The sequence below is a fragment of the Limanda limanda genome, chromosome 16, assembly GCF_963576545.1.
Source record: "Limanda limanda chromosome 16, fLimLim1.1, whole genome shotgun sequence".
Taxonomy (NCBI): domain Eukaryota; kingdom Metazoa; phylum Chordata; class Actinopteri; order Pleuronectiformes; family Pleuronectidae; genus Limanda; species Limanda limanda.
In genome coordinates this window covers 25794648-25812955 of record NC_083651.1, presented here as the reverse complement: position 1 = coordinate 25812955, position 18308 = coordinate 25794648, and the positions used below count along the sequence as shown (strand labels likewise).

Here is an 18308-nt window from a genome sequence, read left to right as displayed (position 1 = left end):
AAATAAATAAATGTAACAGAGTCTCTGGACTATAGTATAAATATGAATCTAGTTCAAAACATAGACACAAAAGGAGAGAAGACCCTTAAAAGGAAATAGTGTTATTCAGTGTTATTTACAATCTGTTTTACTAAATGGGAAAAACTGTTATTCAGGAGGGAGGTGAGCTCCAGATCCGTGGATGAAGTGAAAGATGTTCTGATCTGACGTTCCACACTCCTATCCGATAGGTGGCGGTGATGCGCCTATAAGCTTGTTTGCCAACCTCCAATCAAATCAAAAGAAGAAGAAGAAGTGTGAGCCTCTGTCGCGTGCTACCAACAACATGACAGCGGTGGGTTTCTGTGGAAAGTGGTTTATTTCCAACTGCGACAAGAAACTCGTTGCAGTTCACACTAAACAGAACAGGTAAGAACCATTCTTAATGCGTCTTATATCATGTATGACTTCAGGCAGATGTGTGACGTTGTGGTCACTGGTCCGGACCGCAGTTTTAGCTCAGTCTTTGACTAACGTTTGACTTGTTACTGCGAGTTGAAAACTGTTAATTTTCCCTAAATGTTTGAAAAGTGTGAGACGACATAGCAACTGAGGGACACAGTTTGGCCTTCATCGCAGGATCATCATCGTTACCACTATTAGCATGATGTCACGTGTGATGCCGTCTTGATCTACAAAGTGATGTCGTAGTTGTGACCGTAATCATAGTTGCAAAAGGTAGAAAGTGACAAATGTTTAAATGCGTTCAAAAAGGCTTTAAGATTTAGTTTTTGCATATATATAATTATTATGGGCCGTAACACCTGAAGTATGAGCTCCTTTGCAGCATTTTCCTTTTTTAAAATAAGTATATGGAATCAGTATTTTACATTGAATTGGTATATGGGAAATACAGCTTTGAGGCTATGAAGTTAGACTGAACTGAGTGTATACCATACTACTGTATCTGCTCTTCTCTACTTTATCACAGAAAACCATTCGTTTTTGACTGCAGCACTGCTGAGAAGAGGCCAAAGAATACAACGAATGACAACAGGTAAAAACAAGAAGATGGTGATGGGTTGTTAAGTAAAGGTTAAGCATTTATCCTTTGCTAAGAAAAATAATGCAAACAAAAAGAAAGGGATAACTCTAAATTTAATAAAAGAAACAAACCAAAAACAAAACAGGTCAGATTCATAGTTTTCTGGTCTCAACAATAGGATTATGGAAAGATTAACATAGTGTAATTTAAATATATCCATGTATAACAGCTGTGGCTTGTGTTCTCTGTCATCAGTGATGATGTTGCCTCAGAGGAAATGGGAAGTGACACAGTCCTTGCGTTCACAGTGTCTCCCTCTGGAAATCTGGTGGCACTGACTGATGACACCAAGAGACTGGTTTTATTTCACTGTGAGCCTTCATGGCAGTGTACCAGCATCAGGTACAACTTAAAACTCACTCTTGTACTGCAAACAGGTAATGATGCAGGATGTGCAATAGCAGATCTATTAATAATATGTGTGACTTACACAGATGGGTGGCAAGGAGGTGCACAACCCTTGTGTTCAGCAAGGCTGAGGATGAGCTGCTGGTTGCTGATAAATCAGGAGATGTGTACTCCTTCTCGGTGGTGGAACCGCAGAGGGATGGTGAGCTGAAGATGGGACACCTGTCCATGTTGCTAGCTATAGTAAGGAACACTAAGCTGCATAAACACTGGGCAAATAACACCATCACAAGTGTAGTCTAGAGAATTGTGTGTGTCATTATGTGCAAGGGCCTAAAGATCCACAATTACAGCTAATTAGTCACTCAGACCTTTTTGACAAACATCTCACCACAAAGTTGTCTTGCATAGCTGCATCATATGTCCTTTCATAGCAGATATAGTTACAGTGACTAGATGTTCTGGTTTTTCTAACCCTAACCATATTGTCTCAATGTCAAGCTGGGTGTCCCGAGTCCCCCCAAAAAACATGTGAACTGTCTTGGTTTTTACCACAATTAAAATATGATGTTTATCATGTTTCAGTACTGATCGGTCTGTATGTGTCAATCAATAAAAGTATTGTTGTCAAGGCTGTTGCTAGTTTATGAGTCATAGGCAAGTAACATGGTCTTTGACACTGGCAGCTGTTTCCAGCAGAACTCCTATTGTGCTCATGCGCATACATGTGCATATGCATTCAGTGTAGTGTACAATTATTTGTGTTTTGCTCCAAAATAGGGGGAAGTGGAAGTGATGTCTGTAGAGCTAGGTGACTTTTACCTTGATGTTCTTTACAGCTTTATAACAACTTGACAAAAACATGTATGCATGTGGTGCAGGAGTAGCAGCAGAGTGAACAGAGAGAACAGCTGATTTTTAAAATGTGTTACAATTCAATCACTGATGCATTAATGACCTTTGTGGGAGCAGCGGTTTCCTCTGCATAGTTCACAGCCACGCTTAGTCTTTGCAAACAGAAATGACTTATGTGAGCATTTGCATAAAGAGCGGAAAGTGAGATTTGATGGCAAGTTTGGACAGTGGATCACTTGGGTATTACAGTACAAATGGAACCACTGCTCTTAGTGTGCCTTTTAAGGTCCCATCTTACACCTGCCTTAACATGTAAAACACAAGGGTCACGTTAAATGCATGATGGGAGTTCTCCCAAAGGTTTATGCCTACAGCAGCATAACTAAGGGAATGGATCAGGGCTCATATCAGCCAGCACTAGCTATTGCCTTTTTCCAAAGGAGCGCTTTAATTCTAGTCTGCCTCCTGGTTGTGCTCTGAGCTCTCTGAGAAATTTAACAGTACAGGTCTGTTTAGTACTCTTGCTAAGTTCCAGTTCACTTAACCCTTCTGTTGTTTTTCAGACTATGTCACCGGATGACAAATACATCATCACAGCTGACCGTGATGAGAAGATCAGAGTGAGCCACTTCAGGTGTCCATACAACATCCAGTCCTTCTGCCTGGGACATCAACAGTGAGTTAATTACCCTAAAGGAGGAAAATCTGCAAGTTCTTGAACACTCATTGCAATACAACTATACTGCTACAGGGCTCCAGAGTGTAACTGTTATGGAAGTTTTCTGGAAGCTGGTGAAAGGAGAAATCAGGCAGCAGCATATACAAACACTTACAGAGTAACATGAGCAATTGTGTCCCCCAAGTCTCAAGATGTCTCCTACAGCATCCCCATATATCTTCCTCTACGTCACCCAATCCAACAGTACATCCATGAATGGCTAGAATTGCTGTCACTCTCTGTTACATGTAGGTGTTCGCATCTTATTGGATAGTTAAGCCTTAATATGCATTTCTAAATCACATTGTGTCCTTATATTTTGACACCGTGTCAGGGATTATTTTATCGCCCAGCCATAGGTGGGCAATACCATAAACTTAGGTTTAATCTAATACTAAGTAATTCAGGGCCAATATTGCAGATACAGTTACTGATACTTTTTAATATTAAAACACTGGACAATTTTTTAAATGATAAAAATACATACGTGAAAATAGTTTTTTACTTTTTTAACTGAATATTATATTCAACCAGTTTTATATTTCTGGTTTGAGATATTCTCGTGGAAATTTCGTGAAAACAATGGAATCAACAACAAGAGAGTACTTTTTCTAGTTTTATTCATCACCTGTAGGTGGACGCTCTGCAGTCAAAAACAAGAAGTTCCTCACTGAGAGGCACCTGTGGAACATACATCACTTCTCTTGACATGCTTACCTTGTTTGGCACCAAAGTTAAAAGTGGACCTGAATAGGAGACAGGTGTTCATGACAAGATTATGTGTTTAGAGTAAACAGCTCTTTTCCTCTATGCGCAGGTAACAACATAGAAGAGAGAAACTGAAACCGATCCCTTCGTATCGATCCTATTGCCGCCACAATCGATTGTCACAGTTCAGAGTATTGGTAGTATCAACATTTTGGGATCGATTCGCCCATCCCTAACAGAAACAAAACCTTATAAGATATATACAGTATATTGTGTAAATGGATGGTAAATGGATTTGTATTTATATAGCGCTTTTCTAGTCTGATGATGACCACTCAAAGCGCTTTACAGTACAGTTTCACATTCACCCATTCACACACACATTCATACAGTGCATCTACTTGCAGCACTTTGTTATTCTATGGGGGGCCATTCAGGGTTCAGCATCTTGCCCAAGGACACTTCGGCATGCAGATGGTTCAGACTGGGGATCGAACCGCCGACCTTCAGGTTGGAGGACGACCACTCTACCCCCTCAGCCACAGCCGCCCATTGTGTGCAATATTATGTTTTGAACTGCGTTCACTGTAGTACTGGAGTACACAAAGCATAGAGTAGTCACTTGTTCTTCACAAATGACTGACAAACACAGGATGATAACACGATAATGGAAGGGGATACTAATTACTCCTGCACGATATCAGGAATTCAATTATAGCATGATTACCTGAAATTTTACACCCCTAATATTTTTATAGTAGATTGTTTTGTGTGCATGCTCAATACAGTTTACTGTTGCATTTTTTCATTACTGTTAATGTTTTTTTTTACATATTTTCTCTTAGGTTTGTCAGTGCCTTGCTGGTCCCATCAGCTCAACCCCACTGTCTGCTCTCTGGATCAGGGGTTAGTTACATCAACAAACACATGCATTTTGCTCTATGCTTGAACTGCAATAAATGGTGTTCCATGTGCCATGCATTCACGCTCTGCATTTCAATATATTTGGCCAATCAGAGGGAGCCCTGCTGCTCTAGATGATAAATTAAAGATATAAATATCATTGACAAGATTTTCTGTCATTGAATCATTGTTGGAAGAAGAGCAAAAAATTAACACCAAAAAAACTATCATTTATTTCTTAAGTTACTTTTCAATTTTGGCAAGGCAAAGCCATGTAAACAATGGAAATGTTAAGAAATGGTGCTTAATAAATAGGTTGTACTGAGGACAATGTACATTCAACACAAAATCAACTGCAGGTGAACACTTTGACTGTATATCATCAAAGTTAACTCAGTGTTGATCAGGTACAATTTGAAAAACTAGTGTATTTTTCAGGGTAATGTTAATTGTTTTTGTGACTGTCAGGACGGGACCGTGAAGCTGTGGGAGTATGAGTCTGGCCTTAGGCTACAAAGCTGGGACCTCAAAGAACTTGAAGAGACACCAAGCTCTAAAGATGACAAAGAGAAGGTAACCACAACATGATTGCACTGCAACACTGCAAAAACAATTCACACTATGAATTAGGGCTGAACGATTTGGGGAAATAATCTAATTGTGATTTTTTTCCCCCAATATTGCGATTTAATATGCGATTTTTTTATTTGATCCAATTTTTTCCCCCCAACAAAACGTAATGAATGATTTAAATATGACCAACACAATATTAGATACATTTAGTAATAATATTTAAAATTATAGGTGTCTTACTGCTCCCAAGTCAGAAACATTTCACACAACTGAAAAATTGAATTTGCCTCTACTATACTCTGAAAATATTTTGTAAAATCAAAGTAAATAAAGTTATAAATAAAAAACGGAGAAATGCACAGGCCACAAAGTCAAACAGTTCAACTGCATGTATGAACAGTTTCCTGAAGTTAATGAAATGGTCCCACTCCTCAAAATGTGATTTTTAACCCTTTTCGAACACAAGTCCCCGAACAGACAGAGTGTGTGTGTGTGTGTGTGTGGAGCCACAACACAGCAGACATGAGGCACTGTAAAGCCTTGAGCATCCCGTTCATGTCCCGGTGGTTGTGCAGCGGTACGGAGGCGCCGGGCCTCAGCGGGAACACCCCCATGCTGAGCACCTCCGTCTCGCAGATGTGCGTGTAGGGGACCGGGGGGCTCTGGGGATTTTCAGGTCCGCCGCCCACACCGCGGTCACCAGCGAGATGAGCTTGCTCTATGTTTGCGCCACGTAGGTGACGCCGGCCTGTTTCGCTATCTTCTGGATCAGCGGAGTTGTGTTGTCCCGCGGCATTCTGGCTGCGGGTGCGGACGGCAGCCCGGTGCGCTACTCTCGTTCGCACGTGATAATCGCGCACGTTGCGATTAGGAAATCGCGTTTTATCATATCGCGATTAAATCGCAAATGCAATTAATCGTTCAGCCCTACTGGAATGCAGAAAATACTATAGTATGAATTAACTGAGTATGAATTGGTTAGCATGTTAATATGCTAACTGCTAACACAATCTACCCTTGAAAATCAATGTTAAGTAAATACTGTATATGTGATTAGGATTGGCAATTCTGTTTGGCTGTCTTTAAAGGGATAGTTCAGCCAGAAATTTAAATTGACTTATCTACTCACAACTTATCTGGTTCACTGAGCTGAGTATCATAGATAAACTCTTAGTTTCAGATGGTTGAATAGATTTGTTGTGTTGCCAAGTGGCGCAGATATCACCTTGTAGCAAATCTTGCACACTGTGTGGTGTTGCTCCTCGTCGGATTCTTTGAATCCGAAGTGTTCCCATACAAGTGAACTTTTCCTATCCTTTTTGTCGATCAAATAGGGCTGCCCTCCCTCTGCCATTTTCCACTCGCGCTGTTTTTTAAATACCGCCGGTCACCACACACACAACTCGCCTCCTTCACTTTACAGCTGCTTGAGAGTGAGTGCCAGTCAGCAGGGCAACGTTGAATGCTTTGGGTGAAGGACTGAATTGCGCATGCGTGTCTCTTTAGAAAAAAATGCTATTAATTGCACAGCCCTAGTGTGACCCTACTACCTGATTGTCCACTCTCTCTCTGAGATGGCAGCTGAATATACTTTCAAGGTAGATGCACATCTGCCGGCATCCAACAATGACTGAAGAAAACGAAGAATAGCGGCCACCAAGCAACTCCCTGGGAACTCAATGTGTGTGCTGCACCCCTGTGGAAAAAAAGCTTCCACCGATTAGTGTAGAGCAGTGGTTCCCAAACTTTTGACAGTCCCGTACCCCTTCAGACATTCAATCTCCAGCTACGTACCCCCCGCCATGGACGGGGACTGTCGACCGGGGGGGACTGTTGAATCACGGATCAAGGAATCTTAACGCGCGCATGTTTCCTGGATGTGCCAGCCATCACTAGTATGATGGGAGAGCAATTTAGGGTCTGGCCAACACCTCTGAAGCTCTTCAATATAGGGCTTCCAAGGAGGGACTGAAAAGGCTGTGGTGCTTTCTATAAAATAGCACTTTGGTGAGTACTGGAATTACAGACATGTTGTGACAATCAGAAAACTATTATCACATTACTGTCTTTGCCTGCCTTGCACTCCTCCGTTTTAACACCCCCACTCATTCCCATATCACTGTCAGAATTTCATTCATAGTAAAATTCACACCAGCAATCCAGCCAAATCAAATCATAACAACTCAACTATGTGCGCAATGGACTAGTCAGTCCATTGCCTGAGCACAGCAGCTCTTTTGATGTGTGGGTCTGTGAAGTAGTTCAGCAGCCTTGCCCTCGAAATCATCATCCATTCGTGTAGAGAGTCCAACCTGTGTAGAGCGTCTGTGGTGTTGGTGCCTGGATGACGAATCTTTGTAGGATTGTGTATTACCTTGTGTGGAGCGTCACAGAGTCCCAAGAGTTGCAGAGGGGGGCAGGATAAAGCCTGACCAACAACTGACCGACAGTACTGTGAGTCAACGCTGACTATGTTTACTCCTCAAAAAAGTTAAGGGAACACTTAATCATCACAGTAAGACACCAGGTCTGTTAAACCTCAGGGATATCAATCTGTCCATTTAGGAAACACAAGTGATTGTGAATACATTTCACCAGCTTTGGTACGGAAAGTCTTCACATCTTCCGCCGCAGACTAAAGACACATCTCCCTGACCTAAATCCAATTGAGCAGCTATGAGACGTTAAGTTTTGGTGTGACCGACGCCACCAAGTCACCAGAGGGATCACATTGGATTTACCCTCTACATCTGTTCTAGTTGTTCTTTCAGTCCTTGGTACTTCTTGATCTTCTCATGCTCCTTTTCTCTGATGTTACTGTCCTCTGGGATTCCCACATCTATCACTACTGCCCTCTTCTTTTGTTGGTCTGCCACTGCTTTGTTTGGTTGGTTAGCCATCAGGTTGTCCTAGAATCTGAAGTCCCACAAGATCTTAGCTCTCAACCACCTTTGGTGTTATGTCCCATAGGGACTTGGGTACATCTAATCCATATTCTGCACAGATGTTCCTGTTCCCTATCCAGTTACTTGGTTGTACTCGGTGAACACCATCCCTGCCTGCATCTTACACTCTGCTACTATGTGCTGGACCTTGCCTTCACCTTGGGTCTTGTCTACCTTGGTAGACCATTGTCTCTATGAATTTTGTGCTTATGGCCTGGTTTATAATGTTCCTTCTGTCTGAGGTATTCCACAAAGCAGCTCGTCAGATTGGGCCAATATTCCTGATGTAGTCCTGGATTTCCTTGTTTCATCCTGGATAGTGGCTCCCGGGCTCTTCAGCCTCCCTCCTTTCGCTCAGTGTACAGCCTCAGGTTGCTAGACTTGGGTGAATCCAACCATGCACTGTGAGGTGCTTCCTTGTTTTGAAATTCGTAGCGTCTATCTCCTCCATGGCTAGGTAATTACACCAGCTAGGTATCTGAGGACTGGCTATGTAAATGGATCAGACCTTGTTCTTTTCATTCAGCTGATTTTTCAGCACTTCCCTAACTCTAGATCTTTTTGAACTTTTCAGGGGTAAACAGTGTTGTAGCCAAGGTGACCCCTTCCTTATACATAATAAAACAACAGAAAAAAACACAACATGCCTCCATACTGCTTGTGAGGTGCCAGCAAACTTATCCTCCCCTTCCAAACATGAAAGAGAACCTGTGGTAACCTTCAGTTTTGATAAAAACTCAAAGGGTGTTTAGTTTTTATCCAGTCTGGACTACTACAAGAAACATGGTGGCCTCCATTGAGATGTACCCCCCTGATGTAAATATATAGTATTTCAATATAAAGGGCCCATTCTAAGGGACTTGGTTTTCGTTTGTTTCTTTAACATGATATCTAAAGATCAGCTTAAGGGAATGTCTTCAAATTTGGTACAAATGTTCACTTGGACTCAAAGATGAACGATTAAATTTCAGTGTTAATAGGCCATAGTGACCTTATTTGTTTGCTTCACTCCAGAGTTTATGATCCTGTTTTTAAAAATCATGAAAAATAGGTTGTGAACATTTTGTGCTTGGTACAACATTAGACTAGGTGCTCACAGTCAGGACTCTGCGTTAAAATGAGTAGGGACACGCAGACATGATCAGACACCATCGATTAATAACCAACCACATGATCGTAAGTTTGTCATCTAAATAATCCCAATAAAAAAATGGAACAAATGAACATTTGATCCACTTTCTTTTTTTCTTATTGTCCAGAGGCCAACTGTGTGTCGTATCATCAGCTCCCCTGATGGATGTCTCATTGCTGTGCAGTGTGAAAGGTGAGTCTAACTGTTAATTGGTCCTTTGTTTTTGTTTTCATGTCAAACCATCAGACTTTTGGACCACACAGTCGGAGACATTGATGAGATAGGTTCCGAATTCTAATAAAGAACCGTGGATTGGAGTTGAGTTCGGTCGAAAATTAGTGTGCTCTCTGCTCAATTGCAAATCAAAAGCCTGGACCGTCTGTTGTCCCAATTGGTCCCACTCAGGCCCCAAGCTGACACTTGGCAAAAACATGTTTATTCCTTTAACCATGTGTATTCATCTCTGAAAGAAACATGGAAGGACTCTGAAGTATTAAAGATTAATTTCCGAGTACATTCTCATGTTTGTATGAGCTACTCCATTCATAATATTAAAAACATGCTATTCTTCATGTCCATTGTTGCTCAAATATGGTACAAAATCATTAGAAATGTATTTGGATAAAATAAAGATTGGTATCTCATTTGTGCAAAAAACGTGATTTTACCCCGTTATTTTTCTGTTCTCCTCAGTAGGAAAGTATGTACCTGAGGTTTCTTGTGAAAGGATCTTCTTCAGTCACTGTGTGAACTAGATTCATGTTGTTTCTCACAGTGTTTGCCTTATAATGTGTTCATGTAAGTTTACTCGATCCTTTTCAGCAACACTGTTATTGAAGCTGTTTTTATCTTTTGTATGACAGCTACACCTCTTCCCAGGCTATAGAGCTGATTCTTAAAGACAGTCTGCAGACACTGGCTAATCAGTGAAATCATCTATAACTCAATCTTCCACAATCAGAATTGGCCTCTAAAATACAGATAGATCCACTCAGAGACTAGTTGATCACTAATGTTTCTTATGTGTCCCCAGAGTATCTGCAGTTCAGTTTTTCACTCTGGACCTGGTGGGTAAAGAGAAGCTTATGCCACACAGTCGGCTGTCCTTGCCACAGTGTCCCCTCGACATGACCTTTGACTCAGAGAAACAGCTCTGGGTGCTGATGGAGTCTAATGATGCACCACTCCAAATCTTCTCACACAGACAAGGCTCCTGGGAGGTACAGTTGGATAAATGTACACACATTTAGACATTGACCTAAGTTGATATTATTAATTTTGGCTGCTTTATGCACAAAATCCACAGACGGATTTTCAAATTATTACAGATTTTCACTACTGATCAATGGTTTGGAGCACTTGGTGTAATGTCGCAATGGGTTTGAAATAAGCATTGAACAAAGGAATACTAATAATGGTGGAAAGCATACATTTTTACCAATTTTTAATAATTGAAAAGAGCTATGGGTTTCCCATAACATTTTTCCCCAGTTTTTCTGCAGTGAGAGAGTATCAGGTCTGGTCTTAGGGTGGTAGTGACAATATGTGCTGAGAAGCTAAGCCACTGGCCCACTTCCACCAACATCTCCCAGTCTCAGGCTTGTTCATACTGACCATTCCTTGTCACTTTGAGAATGTGGTTAGGAGTACCAAGATGTCATTGTAACATCGACCTGTGTGTACACGGTATCCAAACATTAGCATGGCTCCTGCTCCGCGTACACTGTGTGCCATATGCATCAACGTAACCTGACTTAGCTGTGACACTATTCCAGCCACCTGATTGGTTCGGGCTATTCTCATTATCATTTGCTGTTTCTGTTGTCTGTCAAAACATAGATGGAATGAGTTCTAGCAACGTTATATTGACCATGTCTTAAATTTCTATCGAGGAATGTTATACTATAATTATTATTGCTATCGTTTTATTGCCCTAGGTCCAAGATGCTTTTTTGTAAGTCTGGCCATGATGCCTACCGATTTTCATACAATTTTGTGAAACATGCCGTTGGGGCTGCTTTGTTGACATTTTGTAGGGATCGTTATGGAGCCATTTTGCCACACCTATATGCAAGAACCCTAACCCCATATTGGAAGTAAATGTTATTTATTTCCGACGTGTGCATGTTTAGCCCCCAAAAAATGCAATACATTTTAAAACTAAACACCAACTTTTGGCGCGTGGCAACAGCGTTTTGATAACACACAAGATTCATGAACCTATTATCGACCAGGTCTAAATGTGGCTGGATGTGTTCAAGCTGCTATGAGGAGTACATTTCAGTGTAAAAGATGTAATTTCTTGTTGCTAGTAGGTGGCCCTATTACTATATCAGATTATTGGTATGTAGATGTGTTCAGGCCAGGATGCTTATCAAACTTGAAGTTGGGTGCAGGTTGCATAAAGTGCACTAATGCTACAACTTCCTGTTTCATGGCAGAGAGAGAGCACAATTTTTAACCATCAAGGTGTTTAGATTGCACCGGCCAAATTTAGAGACAATGTTATTAGTCCTCTTGGAGAACTTCGCAAAGTTTTTTCGCCAAACAACACTCAATCACATATGTCTGACTTCCTGATGGGCTTGGAATAGGGGTCCCCTTGACTCCCATGCTCAAAAACCTTTTCACACACAAATCTGTGCACATCTGAATTTTGTGCAAAGTTTCAGCTAAAGTTACACATGTTTAGTCTGTCAAATATGCAATTCATTGGAAGAGAAAACATTATCAGGAAACCTACTCAAACAACGAAAGTTTTTTATTCAGTCATCTTCTTCAGATGTAATAAAATAACAGAAAAAAAACACAACACGCCTCCATACTGCTCCTGTAGTGAAATCCATGTGTACAGAAGACCACAGAGTCGCCAGTTACTTCAACTGTATTGGATTCGGCTTGGTTTACCCGATACTCCAAAAGTGTTTTGTTGACTCAAACAATTCACCCACCCCTCCATCGGCATAGTACTGAGCAAATAATGAGTCAATTTACATTTTTTGGTGAAGTATCCCTTTAAGTCGCATCTGATTTGGCATTATCTTAAATTCTGACAGATTTGCTCCAGAAAGTACTCAGTTGCTCTACAAGAATTGGATTGATATCTTTTTATTCATAGATGTTCTATGGGCTCTGGTCTTTGACCTAGCCACTCAAAAACAGTTTGGTGTAGTTCACATGTTCCAATTATAATTCCATCCTGTTTGCACTGGTTCTCAATGACCTGTGTGCTCTCCTGCTTCATCTAGTGTGATTCTAAGAGCCCTGAACTCCACACAGTCACTGAAGTCTTCATGCCACATTGGGAAACGATTGAAGGTGAGTCATGAAACAAACACACACAAAAACACACCACCACAGCGTTTTGGCTTGTCAGTGCATCTTAAGTGTCTGCGCTCTTATTATCATCCCACTTGTACCCTCTATACAAAAATAATTGTGAGGTCTTGTGACATGTATCATGTATCACATGCCAACTCACCCTAAGCATCTTGAGCTGCTAACACAGACCACATACAGAACATTTTGGCTCATAATGATCTGCTTCATCAGTGCAACATCTGAAATTATCTAATGAACGCAGCATGTCAAACTGTGGATCACTCAATGTTGACTTAGGGACTTGGAAAACTGTATCTGGCTCAACCTGCTGTGGTTCTCTTCACCATTTGATATATACTTTTGTTTCGGGGACATTTATTTTACACATTACACAGTTTAAGATTGGCCATAAATCTTCCCTCATCAAAAATGACATTGTTACATAAAAAAATATTTTGTCTTCATATCAATTATGCTCCATAATTATTTCATAAAGGCTATAAACTGCTATTTCCCTAAATAAAGCATACAAATCGTCTATTTTACAGAGATCTGGAACCCGAATACATTGATAAACACAAACAGCATGACATAGTACAGCACATTTATCTGAGCAAAGCTTCTGTCCCTTTTTAGCTTGTGTAGTAGATTTAGAAATGGCAGGGGAAAGTGGATTAGGCATGTGTCAGCCCATTACTTTAGTCCAGGTTGAAAAAAATTAAAATGCTATGAGAACGATTGCCATGCAGTGGTTTACAGACATGTCTGTTTCATAGATGGTTGCCATACACTCATTCTATTTAAAGAATGAGTGTATGGCTAATTAGGATCCATCATCAGCTGCCACCTCGATCGTGGTCTACCACCATTATCAGATGCCAACGATAAATGATCCGCCATTATTATTACGATCAGCCAGCACGATAGCCTGACGTTGTCACACTCATTATTCTAGTCAGAATATGAGTCTGAGACCGCTCCATTGGGCTGTGATTATGGGGCGTGTTTCAACAGAACCAGGAAACAAAATGCCTCTTCGCTCAATTGGATAGACCTACAACCAATCAGAGCAACGTAGTATGTGACGTATGTCAAGCGACGCATAGTTGTTTTCAGTTGTCTGTTTCACAAGTTTATTCACTCTCTAAATAAATCAATGAAACTGCTGCTAATGCCGCTCGTATATCCACCGGAGGCAAAGCCCCCAGGAAGCAGCTGGAGACCAGGGCTGCTCGTGAGAGCCCCGGCCGCTGGCGGCGTGAAGAAGCCCGCTACGGATCTCTCTCAGAGCCTCGCTACTGGCCCGGGACCGGCCCGGGGCTCTGAGAGAGATCCGTCCCTACCAGAAATCCACGGAGCTGCTGATCCGCACGCTGCGTGGCAGAGCTCCGCTGTCATGGCTCTGCAGGAGCGTTTTACACTTCCTTGTTGCTCCAACATTAACAGCGTCCCAACATGTGTCTTTTGTCTCATATGTGCTGAGGAGCGTAGCGCCCCCCCCCCCCCCCACTCTCTTTTTATTTATATGGCTGCAGAATCGGGGCCAGCTGATAAATTAAACTTTTTATGATTCCCGTAGGAGGACGGCAAAAACATCTGTTCGATCTACAAATGCCTTGATCGCGTTCCTCTGTTCCTCTTTCAAAATGAATGCGCTGTCGATGTCTCTGAAACAGACTCGATGGAAGCATCGACACATCTCAGCTCTGCAGGCAGCGCTCTCTGATGACGTGGTTGATTACGTCACTGTAGATCATCTGTCAATCATCGTATAAAGCCTGCCCTGACGATTTGATTGGTCCGATCAGCTCCTGATCGGCCATAGTTTCTCCCCAACGGAGCGACTCCAGACCGAACTTCCCGAACAACAAATGTTGTGGGCGGGGCTAAGTTCGTCTGGCACCCAGGCTACCAGCACGACACAGAATCCGCCAAACTGGATCAACCATTACCGTCTCTGATACGCGATCCACAGATCGTAATCCATGATGTGGCCACAGCTGCGGCCCTGGATCTGTGGGCGATAAGGCAAAGGGACTCCGGGGAAGGGATCAAGTCAGAAACATGTATTGATGAGATATGAATTACTTTGATGTGATAATGATTTGAGAAGAGGAAGGAGAAGCTAGAAAGAGAAGCTCTGTGTGTCAAGTATCATAAATTCCCTTTGCACCTTAGCGTCGTGAGGTGTTTTTGCCTTTTTAATCAATGATACAGGCGGAACTTGAGGGTACACTGATGCTCAAGGTAAATCTGACTGGCTACTGGTTTGTATGGCAGTACTATAGAGGCCATGTGGCCCACTCAGTAGATTAGACATCAATACCTCTATGCCTTTCTAAACTAAATTCTTCCCATTTTAGAACATAGGACAAGTTACGTTCTGCCGCACTCATTAATGCACACCGCCAGTTGATGTTATCGACCTTCTAGTCTAGACCTATAGCAGCATAACTAAGAGCAGGTCTAAGACAAGCCTGGACCAGCTCTAACTATATAGCTTGATCAATAAGGAAGGTTTTAAGTATACTCTTAAACGTACAGATGGTGTCTGCTTTCGAACTGAACGTGAGAGATTATTCCACAGAAGAGGGGCGTGATGGCTGAAAAATACGATTCAAACCAGTTTAGGGCGGTTCCTTTAATGCTAATTAACTTCTAGTCTCTGTAATAAAATGTGATGGTCAATTGTGTTGAATGCTGCACTGAGATCTAACAGACCGAGGACAGACACAAATCCCTGATCTGAAGCTATAAGAAGGTCATTAGTGACTTTTGCCAAGGCTGTCTCTGTACTGTGATTGGCTGTGAACCCCGACTGAAAGTCTTCATGTATATTATTTTCCTGGATAAACTCACACAGCTGATTGGCTACAACTTTTTCTAAGAATTTAGACAGGAAGGGGAGATTAGATATTGGTCTGTAGTTAGCTAAAACCTCTGGGTCTAGGGTGGGTTTTTTGAGAAGGGCTTTGATTACCGCTATTTTAAAGGACTGTGGTTCATGTCCTGATGATAATGATAGATTAATTGTGTTCAGTAACGAACTATCAATTAGGGGCAGAATTTCTTTGAGTAATTTTGTAGGACTGGGATCTAAGATACAGGTTGTTGGTTTAGAACCTGAGATTATTTTGGAAAATTGATCATGGATGATCAGAGAGAAGATGTCTAAATAATGGGTAGGATACTCAGCCGTTCATGAGATTTCTGTTCTTGGTAGGGTATTAGTGCCAATTGAGGGCAGGAGATGGTTGATTTTATTTCTAATAGTTTGAATTTTATCATTAAAAAAGGTCATAAAGATATTGCTATTTAGGGATCGAGGAATACTGGGTTCGGTGGAGGTGTGACTCTGTCAGCCTGGAGCTGAAGAGAAACCTGGGGTTGTTTTTATTCTCTTCTATTAGTTTTGAATAGTAGGCAGCTCTTGCTTTGTGGAGGGCCTTTTTATATGCTTTAACACTACAGAGTATGCATGAAATGTGCAGACCTGACCCCTGTTTTCCATACGTGTGTTTATATGTATTAATATATATGTATGTAGGTATGTTTATATATAAATCCAGTATAACCTGGCGCTTGCCAGTTCAGACAACTAACTGGGCTCGTCAACAGCGGTTGAAGGTTTGTTTTTTTTCATACATTCTTAAGTTACCTTAAACTGCAGTGCACTCTCATTTGTTATGGTGATGGTCACGAAGCATCAGAAGCAACTGCCCTGCTTACACACACAAACACATGTATATATGACATTTTCTTTTTTGACTTTTAAGAGGAGAACATTTTGATTACACTGTATTACCCTAACCCTTTAACATGTGTGCAGCTGTGGTTCTTGTCACCAACTTTCTTACTGTTCTCTTACACAACAGCCTCCACCAGGACCAACAACCGGTTCGAGCATCTGTTCAAAATGAGTTTTGACAATGTGACAGTATATCTACAGAAGAAGCAACAGAGACTGGAGGACCAGCAGCTGAAGAGGACGATAACACAGAAGACTAACAACAAGAGGGCCAAGAAGGTCACATCAGGAGCTGTAAATCAATAATCAACAGCACTATTATTTCCTTTCTTTGATTCTTGAATGAATCTAAGTTGAAACCTGTGTAAATTGATTTTTCAAAATAAACATTTTTGACATTTAACTGTGGCCTGTTGCTGCCTTCATCATTGCTTGGGAGTGTGCACCTCTCCCCACATTTACTGCTGCTCTTCACTCTCTTTGACTTTATTAACTATATCAATTGCATTTAGATAATGTATGTTTTGATTTGGCACAATAAAGTTGAACTTTAATTGATTTTTCTAAATAAACATTTTTGACATTTAACTGTGGCCTGTTGCTGCCTTCATCATTGCTTGGGAGTGTGCACCTCTCCCCACATTTACTGCTGCTCTTCACTCTCTTTGACTTTATTAACTATATCAATTGCATTTAGATAATGTATGTTTTGTAATAAAGTTGAACTTTAATTGAATTTTGCCATATTTTTATACCTCCATGCCAGTGTCAGTCGAGCCAGAGGTATTCTATGGGTTGCCTGTTCTTCTGTTCTTTAGTCTCATGCTTGTGAACGCAATATCTCATTGGACACATTGGGCCTCATGCAAAAACAGATTTGTTAATTAATGTGTAGGAGTGATTTAGGAGAACTTGCCACATTTACAAATTTAGTTTTGAATTTTCTTTCAGGTAAGAACACAATTGTATGCTACATTAGTTTGAAGCAGGTATAAATAAGTATAATAATTACACCTCATTATGGCGACAATATTCTGTGTAATATGCAATTTTAATTATAATTCTACATTTATCAATGTACCTTCTTAATGGCGATGGCCAGGGAAGCACATAGCTCCATTGTACTGCAAAATAGTGGCGATTGGAATGTCTTGTGCAAGGAGTGCATGGAGATGGCTGCTTTATTGGTGCTTTGTAAGTTGCCACTGTCTCAAAAAATTAAGCCCAAATTATGGCTTAGGTCTTTAAAAATGTTTTTTTTAAATAATAAAAAAAAAACTAAATGTGAAATAAAAACTAAACCAAAAGTAAAACAATCGTGTTGGGTGCTACCTTTTGTGACCTTTTCGCGACTTCTACAGAGATTTCTCATAGTTAAAGCGGCACACAAGGAGTAAAGCACATAGCTGCGGAGCAGACTTTGCTTTATTACCTGCGTGACGTCATAGGCAGCTCCTGGGGGATCAGGGGAGTTTGAATTCAAACAGAGTTCCACACCTGAGGGGGCAACAAGGAGTTATGGCTCAATTTTACCAACTGCTGCTGAATCTCTGGGAAATATGACAAGAGAAAAAAAGATAAACACTGGTGTTGCCTCCTGGATGGAAATCTCTACTGATAGACAAAGGGTTTCAGACCAACACTGAAGTCTTTTCAGTAGAACAGGTAATTTACTATACCAGTATAATTGTTACAGGAGTAGACCACTGTGGCATGTTGCAGCAATAAGAAAGGTTTCAAACTCCAATGAAGGCTAAGCCTTTTTCAGATCCAGCTTTGAATCTGGATTGGAGTTTCCACTGGAACAGACAGGTAAGTTGTAACATTAGAAATTGTAATGTTGGTTTTCTAATGTTTTATTTTGAAACATAATGGTATGGGCCTTTTGTAGACATTTGGCAAACTTTTTAGAGGAAACCTGGTCTCGTGAGGAGAGACGGCGTTCATCCCACTTGGGATGGAGCGGCTCACTT

The 18308-nt window shown here is 41.1% G+C and overlaps 1 protein-coding gene across 2 annotated transcripts; it reads left to right on the top strand.

Annotated features, from left to right (window-relative positions):
* The first annotated feature begins 293 nt into the window (after nucleotides 1-293).
* wdr4 (WD repeat domain 4) lies at nucleotides 294-16738 on the top strand. Of its 2 annotated transcripts, XM_061089020.1 has the most exons (11): nucleotides 294-408; nucleotides 971-1036; nucleotides 1280-1426; nucleotides 1519-1675; nucleotides 2851-2963; nucleotides 4559-4619; nucleotides 5085-5189; nucleotides 9394-9458; nucleotides 10300-10486; nucleotides 12515-12584; nucleotides 16463-16738. In XM_061089020.1, the coding sequence occupies exons 1-11, from the start codon at nucleotides 326-328 to the stop codon at nucleotides 16639-16641; spliced, it is 1233 nt and encodes a 410-aa protein (XP_060945003.1). In that variant the 5' UTR covers nucleotides 294-325; the 3' UTR covers nucleotides 16642-16738. The 2 variants fall into 2 exon arrangements, with proteins under 2 accessions (XP_060945003.1, XP_060945004.1); XM_061089021.1 differs by lacking the exon at nucleotides 294-408 and having other exon boundaries at nucleotides 973-1036; nucleotides 1333-1426.
* The last annotated feature ends 1570 nt before the right edge of the window (nucleotides 16739-18308 follow it).